This window comes from Typopeltis vanoorti, chromosome 15 (genome assembly GCF_054136105.1).
Source record: "Typopeltis vanoorti isolate ZY-2024b chromosome 15, IOZ_Tvanoo_1.0, whole genome shotgun sequence".
NCBI classification, from domain to species: Eukaryota; Metazoa; Arthropoda; class Arachnida; order Uropygi; family Thelyphonidae; genus Typopeltis; species Typopeltis vanoorti.
The window spans coordinates 35,036,091-35,052,750 of record NC_143563.1 but is presented as its reverse complement, the minus strand read 5'-3'; the positions used below and the strand labels follow the sequence as shown (position 1 = coordinate 35,052,750).

At 37.8% G+C, this 16,660-nt stretch overlaps 1 protein-coding gene across 2 annotated transcripts in view; it reads left to right on the top strand.

Annotated features, from left to right (window-relative positions):
• Nucleotides 1–16,660, top strand: part of LOC150098598 (pyrroline-5-carboxylate reductase 1, mitochondrial-like) — a 72,594-nt gene that overhangs the window by 28,568 nt on the left and 27,366 nt on the right. For both annotated transcript variants that reach the window (XM_090404797.1, XM_090404798.1), the window contains exon 2: nt 6,322–6,392. In XM_090404797.1, coding sequence (XP_090260923.1) covers nt 6,322–6,392 — 71 coding nt within the window. The remainder of the gene's footprint in view (nt 1–6,321; nt 6,393–16,660) is intronic.

Below are 16,660 nucleotides of genomic sequence, written 5' to 3'. Positions count from 1 at the left end.
ATGTTAGTTTTCCCTCTCTTGAAGTATGTCCTCAAATCCCTGTCCACCACCATCTTTGAATAACTAGCCCCATCAGTTCCTTACAATACAGTGCTATCAATATAATACACAGCTTGTAATCTCTTCGGTCAAAAGTGCATAACTTTATACTTGTCACACTGATCTGGTAACTCTTATCTTTTACCCAGAAATTGCAAATATATCATTTTCCCCTACTGAAAACTAACAGGTGGTGTTTATTTTCACATGGATGACAGTGTGTGTGTGGTAACTTGAAAATAATAAGCAGTGTTTTGCCTGATCTGTCACATATTTTGAAAGCAGACAAGGCCCAGCTTATCCCACATGCAACCAGACAGCAATATGGATGGACTACTTTTATGGTGATCCTAAACATGAGGCTTTTTTCACCTATGATAATCCTACCAATGAAAAATTGGAAAATTTATATTGCATTAGCACCTTTGATAAGTCTTAAAAAATAAAACTTGGAACCCTGCTTTAGGGACTAAAGACAGTATTTTTTAAAGCCAAATCCAGTCTCTAATAAGCTGGGAAGAGGTATGCTTAATACTATGAATGGGAAGAAAGAGGAAAAAAAACAAAGATATTTGTTAATAGTAGTTTTTAAAACCAGCAGTGTTTGTAATTTTTTGGAAATACAGATGCCTAAGATAGCCTCCTTTCAAATTCCTTAATGAGTCAGAAGTTCCAGAGTATTCTCGAACTTCTGACTTATTAAGGAATTTGAAGACATTGTCTACCATATGTACTAAGAAGCAAGAGATGGGAGGAAAAAAAAACTACCTATCCACTTGCAAAGGACAGAAGAATGACCATAGGTACATACAGTATATATGCTATCTAAGGTTTCTAGTCACACTCAATGATTCAGTATTCAGTAGCACACTCAGGATTTAATCTGGGGGGGGGGGGACCAGTAGACGATTTGAGAATACACACATTGCATCACATACGACCTATGACTGAGCATCTGCAATGATTGCTAATTCATGAGTAGCACAGAAATAGAAGACATGACACAACATAAATTTAAAAAAAAAAAAAAAAATTTAATTAGGAAAAGATTTTTGGAAAATTTAAAATTTTTTCCTCTTTTTCATTGGGGAGGAGCAAGCCCCCCCCCCCCCTTTGGGTGTGCCACTGCAATGATTTGCCAGTTAGGATTACAGAAAAGGTAGCTAAATCAAGTATGTTATCAACATATTTGACAGATGTTTGCCACGAGGACCTCTGACAAAAGTCAGAGGTCCTCATGGCAAATTTTGTTCCATTTTGCTTTAAACAACATTTCAAATAGTATTAATTCTTCCAGAGTTATTATAAATCTCTCCAAAGTTTTATAAAAAGCTGTAGGATGCTCACACAATCAATACATTGTACACTGTTTTTCCCATAAGAGCTAGTTGTGGAAACTAAAGCAATTTTATTTCTAAAGATACACTGGAATGACTGCTTTTACTGTGAATGAAAGCTGAAATTACATCTACACAGAAAACTATAAAGCTCAAAATTTCACTACAAAGGAAACTCGCACAATTCAATTTCCCAAAAAAGCCAATTTTGGAAACTTGACTTATCAAAGTTAACCCTGTATAAAGTACACTATCTACCAATAATTGTTTGGACACTTTAGCAATTTATAATTTATGCCTCGGGGCTCTGTGCTTGGGCCATTGTTGTTTAATTTATACATAAATGATAGAGGAAATGGCTTAAATGGAGATATTCAGTTGTTTGCTGATGATGCAAAATTGAGTAGTGCAATAAAAAATCAAGCTGATGTTGAGAGTTTGCAGGATTATTTAAATAAGCTGGTAAAATGGGCAAAAGGAAATGGATGTCAGTTCAATGAGGAAAAATGTAAAGTTATGCATTTTGGGATTAAGAGATTACCAGCTGTATACTACATTGATGGAACAGTACTTCAAGAGATTGATGAGGCTAGGGACTTAGGGGTGTTGGTAGATAGGGAGATGAAATTCAGGGGACACATTGCTAGGGTGTTCAAGGTTGCACATACGATTACTTGGTTGTTGAGGAACACACTAACATCCAGAGATAAAGAGGATATTATTCCCTTTTATAGTGTTGATACTTCCACATTTGGATTACTGTGCTCAGGTCTGGTCACCTGGATTCCTTGGAGATGAGGAGGCTGTGGAAAGGGTTCAGAGGAGAGTGACTAAGTTGGTGAGTGATGTAAAAAATGCTCCCTACATTGATAGATTGAGAGCTTGTGGATTGCAGAGGTTGGTTGATAGGCAGAGAAGAGGGGATATGATAGAAACATTTAAATTACTGGTTTCTATTACATTTGAATCATTCCTCTTTAAATGCAAGACATAGCATATCAGGCAATTTCTTACCTTTCAATGATAACAGCGCAATTCATAGAAATTGGCACTCGTTATTTGTTTTTGAATGAATCCATTTCCAAAATCGGACTCTTTCCCTTCCAACAGGCGGTTTGTTAACATGGCAGTCTACAGGAGACCGGAGCGGACGCGTTTGTATGTGAGAGGTACCCCGTGTTCATTCGCAACCGGATGTGACATCACCAGAAGGGAGATGAAACTAGAAGTTATGCCAAGTTGACGTCGCCATGACGTGCAGTACGGGAACTAGTGGCAGACCGTTGGTTAGGTCAGGTTACGTTCCAGCGAGATGCTTTCCTCCTAACCTATTCTAACCTAACCATCGATTACAGTTGAGTAGATAAATTACATTTGATTCGGTTAGCTTAGGTTAGGTATCTAACCTAACCTAATCATTGATTACAGCTGAGTAGATAAATTACATTTGATTCGGTTAGGTTAGTTAGTTTAGGTTAGGTTATCTTAGGATAAGTTAGGAGGAAAGCATCTCGCTGGAACGCAACCTAACCAATGGTCTGCTGCAAGTTCCCGTACTGCATGTCACGGTGACGTCAACTTGGTGTAATTTCTGGTTTCATCCCCCTTCTGGTGACGTCACATCCGGTTGTGAACAAACATGGGGTACCTCTCACATAAAAATGCGTCCGCTCCGGTCTCCCGTAGACTGCCATGTTAATGAACCGCCCATTGGAAGGGAAAGAGTCCGATTTTGGAAATGGATTCATTCAAAAACAAATAACGAGTGCCAATTTCTATGAATTGCACTGTTTTCATTGAAAGGCAAGAAATTGCCTGATATGCTACATTTTGCATTTAAAGAGGAATGATTCAAATGTAATAGAAACCAAATTACTAAAAGGTTTTTATAAGATTAATGCAGGGGAAAATGTTTCAGCTGTGTGATATTGATGGAAGAACAAGAGGTCATCCCTGGAAATTAAGGAAAAGTGTGGTTAACAAGGGTGTGAAAACAAGGTTTTTTGCCTGGAAGGTGGTGAATGAGTGGAATGCATTGCCTGACTGAGTTGTGAGTTCTTCATCTGTAAATGAATTCAAGAACAGATATGATAGATAGTGTTTGGGGTAGTTTGGGTCTCCCGCAATGAGTCTACCAACTCCATGGAGATACCCGTAATAATAATAATAATTAATACTAACAGGCAAACTCTAATATCGAGTATGTCCACCTTTGGCTTTGATCATCTCATGCACCCTTTGAGGAAGGCTTTTCACCAATGTACAGCACACAATCATGTGGAATTTGTCTCCATTCCTCTATCAAAGCAGCACCGAGTGCAGAGACAGATCAAGGACGTGCTGCTCTGGATCTCAATCGCTGCTCCAATTTGTCCCACAGGTGTTCGATGGGAGTTGAGGTCAGGACTCTGCACAGGCCAGGACAGTCGTTTAACAACCATCTCTTCAAACCATTCCATAACAGCTGCATAATAACACGGATCCATTCCATAAAAACTCCACAGTGTAGGTAGCACATGATTATTCAGAATATCAAGGTACTGAACTGACTTCATGGAACCATGGACAACAACCAGTGGTCCCACTCCAAACCAGCTAAATGCATCCCACATCATTACTCCTCCACCACCAAACTTTATTGTGCATGCAACACACTGTGGCAACAAGCATTCATCAGGCCGCCTCCACACCCACACTCTGCTATCAGACTGGAAACAGGTGAACCTTGATTCATCAATCCAGAGTACTGTTTTCCACTAGTCAATTGTCCAGTTCACACACACTCTTTGCACAGGCCAGATGAGTCACCTTGTTCATTGTTGTAATGTTCAGCTTGTGTGCCACTGCTCTTCCGTGGAAGAGCAGCAGCACACAACTACAGTATTCGTACTTTTCATACAGTATTAGTGCTCACCATGGCATTACTGGCGCTTTGGAACTCATCATGAATGGTCTGTGCCAATTGTAGCCGGTTTTTGCATGCCACCCATTTTAACACTATCTTGTTCTTGTCAGTCATTTTTGGCAGCCATCCTGGGTGTTTTTCTGCACTAGTGATGCCAGAACATTTCCATTTGTTGATCACATTGACAACCGTTGATTTTGGATGCTCCAGTTGAGCAGTAATGGTAATGTCATGTAGGGACATGCCACCAATGTGACAACCCACAATAACACCTTTCTCAAAGTCACTGAGTTCATGCTGTGTTGCCATACCACTTGTATTCAACTGCTATGATGAAATACTGCTTCCTACTATCTATACACTGTTTTTTATGTTATTAACAAACCTGGAATGTTCCATAACTTCAGATGACAGGGGCATCTGGACAATTATTGACAGATAGTATATGTTGCCTGCAGGGAGCTATAGTGTTATCTTCTTGGGGATGAAGTGGTAGAGGGCATGATCCAGAGGTAATTGACCAAAATGTGAATAGTCTGCAGAATAATGTGTTTGAGAATGGATTGAGGGAAGTTGATTGATCATAAATATATGGAGATCACTGATCTCCATATATTTATGGAGAGCAGTAGCATAGCCAGAGCTTTTGTCGCCCAGGGCGGTTCCTGAGTTTGTCATCCCCCTCAATACACAAAAAAAATACTACTACAAAAAGTCAAAACGACATATAGGGAAATAAATTAAAACACTATGTTTATGTTTATTTTAGTTGTAAGTATAGTTGTTAAAAACTAATTATTAATTAAGTAATAAAAATTACTAAGTTAATATAAAAGAGTTGTCAAAAACTAAAATTGTGCCTCACATGAAAAGTGCCACCTGGGGCGAAGTGCTCCCCCCCCTTAGCTACACTACTGATGGAGAGGTACAATAGGTATTATGTGGACAGAAATAGTGTGGATCTCCCCATAAGTCTTCAGACTTCATGGAGATGCCCATGCTATAGTAATAAAGCAGTGTGAGGCAATATGTTCCAGTATTTAGTTCATTTTTATATCACAAAATCAGGGTAGTGGAGTCCTGTATCCATTTATATAGCAGAGAGTTAGATTTTATCCTTAGTCCATACATACTAGTGAAAATCATGCAATTTTGCACTGGAGCACTATTTTTTTGACACTGGTCATATTTTAATTCAATGTTTCACCTCATCATCATTTGGTTGAAAAAAGATACATTTGAAAAAAAACCACAAGTTCCAGAAGGAAAATCCTGCTGACAGCTTATGATACTAACTCACTCATCGTCATCTGAAAAATCTCCTTGCATCCTAAATGGGATCTGATGACATATCCTGGGGATATCATGTGCAATAACTCGAGTTTCTCCAAACCTTTCACGGAACATGTTCAAAGGGTAGATAGTCAAAATGATTTCCATATGGAAACCACTTTGGTAGATGAACTGCGATCAGTTTGGATAGTGAGTAGGGATTTTGAACAGATTGAGAAATTTTTTTCTAGCAGGAATTATTTTGTTACTGCAACCAAATGATGGGTTTGGATGAGAAAAATGAAAACAACAGTCCACCTATGGAAAAGATTAATAGAAATTATAGAGAATATCCATTTGGTCAAATGACAAAGCAAAAAGTAGTAGGCAGCTTAAAGGGAGACAACTTGCACCAGGTCATGATCTGGGTTATGTTACAGAGAACTAACATCAACATACTTGGACTATTGATGAGAAAGAAATTACATATGTATGTCATTTGACACTCCTCATAAAGAAAGTAACTAGAAGGTATTCAAGAAAGAAGGTAATCAATCAGTAAGAAAATAGATATGATCATTCTCTTTGTAGTAACTGAAAGGTAGATCACATATTTGTGTGACAGTGTTGTGAGAGTGATGATATATCAAACTATCCGTATCCACAAGTCAACATTAACTTTATTGTTAAATATAGTAAGTGTTGTAAAAAAAAAAAAATTGTTGGTCAATGTTTTTCTTAAAATTAATACTTTTTTTTTTTTTTAAGGCATTACAACAGCAGAGAATATCATGGCTGGGTGTCCAAAACAGGATGCAGCTTATTTAGAACAGATTGCAGTAAGTAGTTTCTTCTTTTATTTTCTGGCAGTTACTTGATTTTCCACCTCTTTTTCAACTCCATCTGTGTGTGTGTGTGTGTGTGTGTGTGTGTGTGTGTGTGTGTGTGTGTGTGTGTGTGTGTGTGTGTGTGTGTGTGTGGACTTTCTCGTAGGCATTGTGAAAATATGCCAGGAGAAGCTGTACATCATGAGTTTATATGTGCACTGTTCTACAGTTATGGGAATGTTATGAGTGATTCTACTATTCCTTGTAAAACCAGGCTGGCTCAAAATTAAGGATCTTCATTTTGTATGACAGGTGTAATACTTCACACAGCACTGAATGTGGAATTTTATATGCACTGGTGCGAGCTGAATAACAGTATTATTATTATTTGGTAACTTCCATAGAGTCAACAGACTGGGAGGGCCACTCAACTAGCAACATATCATAATTAGCTTTGCAGTTTATACAACTCTTCCAGGGATGGCCTCTTGATCTTCCCATCCTAACATCCACTCTTTTTAAAATTTCTTCTGTGTTAATCTATCATATTTCCTTTTTACTTCCTATCCACCAACTTCTGTAATCCATATTCTCTCAAACACTCTTCATAACCAACACTCCAGAGTACTGATATCACTTTGGTTATTCGTTTTTGGACCCTCTCTAGTTTCTCCACATCACAATGAAAACTAGGTGACCAAATCTGAGCACAACAGTCCATATATAGTCTGCCCAATGCCTTATATAGAGGCACCACCACCTCCTTATCCATGTCAATGCACTTTTTTTATCATAGCAGCTATACAATGCGCAGCCTTTGCAACACTTGCAATGTGCAGTCAGCACTTCAGTCCACTGTCCATCATCACTCCAAGATCCATTTGTTAACATTAAAATTGCAACCCCACTCATTTTTCCAAACTAAAAGTCTATTCAAATCTTCCTGTAGAGAATTAACATTAGCATTACCTGATAATTCTACCTAACTTCATATCATTGGCAAACATTTAAAGATCCCCAGTCAATTCGTGTGAAATATCATTAACAGACAAGTTAAACAGTAAGGACCCAAGAACAGAACCCTGACATACAGCACTGGTCACCTTCCTTTTCTGAGATATGGCACCATCAAACACAACTTGCTGGTATCGTTCAAAGAGCCAATCTCTGATTAATCTAACCAATATACTATCTATTCCTATTCTCTGCAGCCTTGTACGTGAACTTATGTGGTAATCTATCAAATGCTTTTGCAAAGTTCAAGAATATCACTGATATGATTCTCCCTTATCCAGCACATTCGTCGCCTTATCATAAAACACAAGCAGATTGCTAAAACAAGACCTGCCCTTCGCAATCCCATGCTGACCATCCTAGAGAATCTTATGTTCATCAAACCAATCCTGTATTCTATTTCTAACCAATTTTTCCAATACTTTGATGATCACAACTACAGATATACAGACCGGTCTATAACTGGAAACTTCTGTTCTCAAACTATGCTTGTGGAGAGATATTATTTTGCCTTCTTTCCACTCCTTGGGAACCTTCCCCACTGCAAGACTTTCATTAAATAATCAGAACAAGGGTACAGCTAACTTTTAAAAATACATGGTGATATGTCATTCATTCTCACAGCCTTATTAAACATCTAACCCGAGCAACACTTGCTACACCTCTGATTCTTTCACCTTTAATTCTTGCCTCCCCTCTACATGTTGCACAGCATCATTCACACCACTATGATATACATTGATGAAGTGCGCATTAAATAATTCCACTATATCATTTGCTATGGTTACTCTGCTACCATAACTATCCACCAGCATCAATAATTTTAGATGCTGGTGGATAGTTATAATCCACCATAATTATTTTTCCTCTTGCTTGCCACATAGCAGAAAAATTCTCTTGATTTTCATTTTTCATTTTAGAAATTATGGACTTTACAACTGTGTTATAAATAACTCTTTTAATATCCCGACGTTTCGATCTCCATAAGATCATCATCTGGAGCATACACAAATATACAGGACAAGCTGAGTTACATTACACACAGTAAGCTAGAGAAACAATGGTTTGATCATATGTTATTCTACTGGCATGACATCTAGTGAAGAAAAAAAAAAGTTATTTATAAACTACATCAAGCTAAATTCTATTTATGATAACATGAATAAACATTCTTTCTTACAGATAGTTTTCTTTCAGTAACAATGATATCCTATTTTTAGCATTATAATTGTTATTTTTGATTTAGGATCCTGGATTTTTTACAGTCCTGTTTATAGCTGCTCTTAGAGAGGAAGGTTCCGTGGGTCGAATATATGCCTTCCATATGTTTGGGATTTTTAGACCATCATTATTGTTCAGATTAGGGTGGTTGATAATAATCTCACAGGCTTCCTTAAATTTGCGTTCATACCATGTTTTGGTGTGATGTAGACAACTAGTGCTTTTCCAGTCAATTCTATGCAAGGTTCAGGGCATGATCAGAAAGGCCAGCTTCACCATAATTATTATATTTAATGTGTCGTTTATGTTCTTTTTGTCCGATAGGAATTGTGTGTCCTGTTTCTCCTATATATGGTATGTTACAGGTGCAATAAATATGGTATACTCCAGGGTGGGCCAGTGGTGGGAGTGGGTCTTTGGATGAATTGAAAAATTCCCTTGGATTATTATTACATAACACGTATACTGCTCTATGGAGTTGAAACATGGACATTGAAGGCGACAACCATCAATAAAATTGAAGCCTTCGAGATGTGGCTGTACAGAAGAATGCTAAAGATATCATGGACAGAAAAAATTACCAATGAAGATGTCTTAAAATTCATTGGCAAAGCTAAAGATCTTGTACAAATAATCAAGAAACGAAAAACATCATATCTTGGCCACATCATGAGAACCAGCAAATACCAACTTCTACAAACTATTTTGGTAGGAAGCATTGATGGCAAAGGAACTAGAGGAAGAAAGAGAATATCATGGTTTGACAACATCAAGATGTGGACAGAAAAGAGCAGCACACAACTGCTCCAATTAACGCAAGAACGCAGTTTGTTCGCCATCCTGGCGAACAAACTGCGTTCCTGTATTATATTTTACTTTTTATATTCTACTCTCATATTCTACTTTTTCTTTTGTAACTATACTTGTTATTTTCTGGCTTGCACTTTATTTTCTTCATTCATCTGTTCACTGCAAACTATCTTGTACTTCATAACTTCTTTTGTAACACTGCTTGCTTGATTTCATTGTTCATTCATTTTACTCCTACTCTATTTATTCGCTTAACTCTTAGTATGCAGTTATGCATTGCTTGTGTTAGATACTATCCTGACATGCAGAAATGAAGATGTTATGATGCCACTGTATAAGGCCATGATCAGATCTCATACGGATTATTGTGCACAGATCTGGTTGCTGGTTTTCATGGTGACGAGGATGTGATGGAAAGGGTCCAGAGAAGATTCACAAAGGTTATGTCAGTGGTCTTTGGAATGTGGAGTATGAGGACCGATTGAGAGAATGTAAATTGCGATGCCTCATGAATAGGAGGAAGAGGGGGGGGGATATGATTGAGACATATTAAGCTAGTCAGGGGTTGTTATCAGGTTGACATGGGAGAAATCTTTCATAAAATAGGAGGGGGGGTAGAACAAGAAACCATTCACTGGAAACTGTATAAAGAGGGTGTGAGCAGAGGAGTGAGGAGCAGGGGTTCTTTGCATGGAGTGTGTTAGTCAATGGAATGCATTGCCTGAGAATGTTGTGAATGTAGATAGACACATTGAATCATTTTAAGGCACAGTTTGATGAGCATTGTGTGCAATAGTGTGTACTTCCCATGATAAGTCTCTGACTCCATGGAAGTGGGATGTTAATAATAATAATTTCCCATGTACTGTCAACATCGTTTCTACACAATTCATCAACCTAACGTATTGATGCTAGTTGACTCTGTAGATTCTGATAATCAACACCTTAGTTCCACATATAGACCTTTTTGATGACAACTCTTTCCTGTTTGACTACCTTCCAAACCAATACCTCATGATCACTTTCACCAACAGGTGGCAGTGTTGATACATTATTCACAACCACTTCCTGTGAGGACATCACTAAATCTAACACTGATAAACCTCATGTTGCTTTCATCACATGCTGCTGTAGATAGTTATCTCACACAAACTCAACAAATTCAGTCTCCATGTTACTATACACTATCTCTTCTTTCCAATCCACAGTCCTATAATTAATCTTGCATTAGGATCATCTTAGGGCCTCCATAGCTCAGTTGATATAGACAAAGCCCTTTGGTCGGAAAGATCTGGATTCGATTCCTGTCAGTGAAGCAAGGAACCTTTATCTGGTTTCTTTCAATGAAAATGAGTTAGCCAATCTCAAGCAGAGGTAGGGTTTTTATCACCTGGAAACTCAGGTTTTTCATCCCCCAGAATACGCCCTGTGAACACACATGGATTACAGTCATGAATACTGTCCTTAGAGAATGCAGCAAGGAGTGATGAACCAGCCACATTAAAATTCATCGTAAACCCCTCATTAGGGGGACTCCACCATCCTAAAGTAATGGATGAGATCAGTCAGGATCATCTTCCTTTTACTTGCCCAACTAATCTGTCTAAACATTTCACAATCAATACTCTCCATATTCCCTGGCCTGTAACAGCATCCTATTAGATATACTATTCTACTGATCTCAACTTCACACCAAACAGCTTCAAAATCTTCACACATACTGCTATTTTCCACATTGACTCTTGAAGGACACTATTCCTCTGCTACCATTAACAATACTCCTCCTATCTTCATCTTCCTATCCTTTTGTAAAATTCTATATCCTACCATTTCAAGTCCTGATATTATATCATCCTCAGTCAACCAAGTGTCACTTATGCCAATTATCTTTGGGCATACTGATTCAATCAATGCTACAAACTCAGTCCTTTTATTTCTGATATTCCATACATTGGTATACAAGCATAACAATTCTCTACTCTTTGAAGCCATTCCCATCAACAACAATCATTTTTTACTCTCTCTCTCTCTCTCTGCTATAGTGCACTTCTCTCTTTGTCATGACCATTTCCCTGATCCTGACTCTGATTTTCATTTATATTCTTATCATCCCCACCATTTCGCCTTGCATCACCGTTGCTCTGCTATATCAACTTCCTCACCTTTGTATCCATCATTCCACAACCTGCTTCTCAACCTCTCTCTCTGACTGTACTCAAAATGACCAACACCAAGCCTATTCAAATGCATTCCATCAGCTTTTCTTTCTTTCTTTCATCAGCTAACTTCCCTTCAAATTCATTCCATACATTCACAAATTGAACACACTCTGCCTGACACAATTAAGTCATCTTGTTATTCAGTATTATTGCTCTCCTTCTCAGTTCACTAATGTCATATCTGGGCAACAAACTAACCACTTCTTGAATGATACTAGTATCCTTCACTTCCTGTGACAACTTCTTCAAATTCCTTTCCACATTCTTTGTCTCATAATTCAAGTCATTTGTGTCCACCACCACTACCACTAATTTTGATGCCCATTCCTTCCTTCTATGCAAAGTATTTGATATTCATTTTATTGTACCATTTGTAAAACATGTCTTGTGCATTTTATTTTTCACCACCTTTAATGATTGAGTCATTAAAGACCATAGAAAGCAAATCCATCATCCTTAGATACTTTCTTCTTATTATTAAATTCCTTGTCATTTACATCAGCTATGCTCTTTTTTTTTTAATTTCCTCCTCCATACATTTAACCTGACTTCATTTTCATTAACTCTTACCTAAGCTTTTCCACATCACTTCTATTATTACCATCGCAAGCACTTCCACCATTTTCTGATTTTTTCTGGTAACACCATTCTCATTTTTGTAATGCCTAGCCTTTCATCGCACTTCTTACATACTATAATACATTCATTTTTATTGTTCGATCTAACACTCCATAAATCTTAATCTTTGACACTGCTGGCATATACTTCTTTGCTGCAACTGGCACCATTTTTATAACGTTAACTAGCACTTCCATGTTAATTAAGATAACAACCAAAGCAAACGCTTTTAGAACCACAATACCACAGTAGAATGATTATATCCTATCTGGCTATCACACAAAAGCACTATTATAAAAATCTACACAATATAATTTAGGGAAAAAAAAACACTTTTCATAACACCATTCAAATACACTGCTACTTCTCATCATGACAAAATTAAGGGTCTTCATTTTGTACAACAGGTGTACCATTTCACACAGCACTGGATGTGGATTAATCATAGGAGAGGAAGAACTCAATGAGTCTGTATAAATTATTATTATAGGTATCTCCATGGAGTCAGTAGACTCATTGCAGGAGACCCAAACTATCAAAACAATATCTATCATACCTCTTCTTGAATTCATTTAAGACGAAAAACTCACAACTGAGTCAGGCAATGCATTCCACTCATTCACCACCCTCCAAGCAAAAAATCTAGTTCTCACACCCTTGTTACCCACACTTTTCCTTAATTTCCAGGGATGAGCTCTTGTTCTTCCATCACTATCACACAGCTGAAATATTTCCCCTGCATCAATCTTATAAAAACCTTTTAGTAATTTAAATGTGTCTATCATATCCACTCTTCTCCACCTACCAACCAACCTCTGTAATCCAAAAGCTCAATCTATCAATGTAAGGAGCATTTTTTACATCACTCACTCTTCTAAACCCTCTCCACAATCTCCTTATCTCCAAGGAATGCAGGTTGTGGAGAGGGTTTAGAAGAGTGAGTGATGTAAAAAATGCTCCTTACATTGATAGATTGAGCTTGTGGATTGCAGAGGTTGGTTGGTAGGTGGAGAAGAGTGGATATGATAGAAACATTTAAATTACTAAAAGGTTTTTATAAGATTGATGCAGGGGAAATATTTCAGCTGTGTGATAGTGATGGAAGAACAAGAGGTCATCCCTGGAAATTAAGGAAAAGTGTGGGTAACAAGGGTGTGAGAACTAGATTTTTTGCTTGGAGGGTGGTGAATGACCAGACTTGAGCACAGTAATCTAAATGTGGAAGTATCAATGCCTTATAAAGAGGAATAATAACCTCTTTATCTCTGGATGTTAGTGTGTTCTTCAATAACCAAGTAATCCAATGTGCAATCTTGGACACCTTAGCAATGTGCCCTCTGAACTTCATCTCCCTAGCCTCATCAATCTCTTGGAGTACCGTTCCATCAACGTGGTACACAGCTGGTAATCTTTTAATATCAAATTGCATAACTTAACACTTTTCCACATTTGCCCATTTTGCCAGCTTATTTAAATCATCCTGCAAACTCTCAACATCAGCTTGATTTTTATTGTGCTACCCAACTTTGCATCATCAGCAAACAACTGAATATCCTCCCTTCAAGCCATTCCATATATCATTTATGTACAATAACAGCCCAAGCACAGAGCCCTGAGGACACCACTGGTCACCTGCATCATCCTAGACTCTGCTCCTCGATAAACTACTTTCTGGCATCTCTCCATGAGCCATTCTCTTATCCATATCACCAGTTTAGTATCCACCCCCATATGCTCTAATTTGTGCAACAGTATTCCGTGGGGGTATCCTGTCAAAAGCCTTAGCAAAATCAAGAAGTATCACTGTGCAGCCATTCCTCTTGTCCAACTCAGATGTCATTCTATTATAAAAAAGTTAATAAATTGCTAAGCAGGATCTGAGTTGGACAAGAGGAATGGCTGCACAGTTGTACATCTGGATTTTGAATGGATAGATCAGAATACGATACTCTATTGGCCCCTATAGAGTATCATATTCTGATCTACCCATTCTTGAATTCTGTCCTTAACCAAATTTTTCAATACTTTTACCACCACTCCCAAGATGGTGACTGGTCTGTAATTAACTACCGCAGTCTTAGAGCCACCTTTATGCAAAGGAACCACTTTGCCTTCCTTCCACTACTTAAGGACTATACCAGAGTTCAAACTTAAGTTAAATAACCAAGTGCACACTTTTGGTAGTGGTTTTCTTTTATATGCACTAGTGCAAGCTGAAAGACATGCAACTCTGCTGTGTAATTACTACAATCAGGTTGGAGATAGTAATGTCTAATGTCTGGAAACAGCAGCACAGCCAACAGAGTGTGAGTTCTTGAATCATCAATATAGATAGGCAAGAAATCAAAATGGGCTACTCTACATGCATTAAACAATTGCAGGTAGACAGATGGAGTATGAGACCTGTGTTGTTCCTCTGTAGTTGACAAAGTGAGAGGTTGCAGGATGGAGTGCAAAGTTACCATGGAGGGATGCTGTTAATTTTGGTGCAGGCAATGCTGTCAATATTTATGCCAACAGTCTTTAACACACATACTAAAATGATGTATGACAGTCGTGTGTGATTTGAGCTGCCCAATGAAGAGAAAATAGACTAGTCCATGTAGAATACTCTGGAATAGACTTTATTTTTAGGGCATAATTAAGAGACAACTGTTTCTGTCTAAGTGATAGTGCCAGTTCATTTGCTTCAACGAAAAGAATTTGAGTGGGTTATGTATGAAAGGCACCAGCAGCTATCTATACCCTGATGATGGATGAGATCCAACAATTACAGGTTATTCTGCCTTGCAGAACTATGGACTTGAAACCTGTAATCCAGCTTTGAACATATAAGTGCACAATAAAGACTAAGCAACGAGGATTGATCTGTGTACTATTCAGTTGAGGATACTGTGTGAAGGAGATTCAAAGCTCTCTTGTACTTTTCTCTTAGTTGACAAATGTGTGCTGCAAGAAATATGTTTTCTGTCAAAGATGAGTCCCAAGAACTACTGGAATAACAGTTTGTTTGTCCCACTCTTTCAGAATCTGGATAAAGAGCACATTTTTGACAGAAGTGTTCAGACTTTTTTTTTTTTTTTTTTTTTTGCTGAAACCTTAATCCATTACTAAGATGTTTACTGAAGTCATCTATTGATTACCCTCATATTACGAGAGTGACAATAAATTGTGAAGTCATCAACATATAGAGCAATGCTTACAGTGGGAGGAAGCTATTCAGTGATTGAGTTAACTTTGATAACAAAAAGTGTCACACTTAAGACAGAGCCTTGAGGAACACTCTATTCGTGATAATAAAGCCAAGATAGTGTACTTTCCACTTTGACTTGGAAAGCTTGCCTGGACAGAAAGTTTTAAATAAATACAGGACGGTGTCCTCTGAGACATAGGTTATAGAGGTCTTTTAATATGCCATATCTCCCAAGTTGTGTCATATGGTTTTTCCATGTCAAAGAACACTGAAACCAGATGTTTTTACTTCAGGAATGCATCTCTTATACAAGTTTCTAAATGGACCAAATGGTTCAAAGTTAAGTGATGTCTATGAAAGCCACATTGCATATTACAGAAAGATCATTGCTTTCTAAATACCAGAGAATTCTGACATTAACCATTTTCTCCAATATCTTACAAAGGCATCTGGTCAGAGCAACAGATCAGTAATTATTTGCTTGTGTTGGGTCCTTTCCTGGTTTAGGATAGCATGACAACTGCCTTATACCAATAATTTGGAAACTTCCTCTGCAGGTATTCTGCTGTATATTAAGAGAAGGAAATCCATAACATGATGAGGGAAGATGTTTTATCATGTCATCAGTCCGGACTCTGCTGCTAGGGTGAGACAGTAAAAGTGTGACTTTTTAGTTTCTCAACAAATGGCCAATTGTTAGCTCAAGCCCATTAGTAGAAAAAGTTATCCAGTTTCTCTTGATGCTCTTTCAATATTAAAAATTCTGGAGGATAAGAAGCTGTTGCTGAGATTCTTGCAAAATTTTCTCCCGAAGTGTCTCTGTAATAGCTTTAGAATCAGCAACAACACATCCATTATGGTCTACAGTAGGCAAATTGTGTTCTCTATCTACCTTCATTTTCCAGATTTTATCCCATACAATTTTTACACTGGTTGATTGATTAATTGATGAGGTAAAATGGATTACTGTTTTTGACTCTGATATCTCACATAATGTGCTTTGGCCCGAGCACATTTAAAAGCTATCAAGTTTGATGTGGTGGAGTATCCATGAAATATACTCCACGCTCTATGCTGATCTTTTTTGGCTGCCTGGCATTTTGAGTACCACCAATGCTTTGGATGGAGTGGAAATTGAGATGCCATTTTTTGGAGTTGAGGCTGTTGCTACCTGGACAATGCAATCTGTTACATGCTTTACTGCT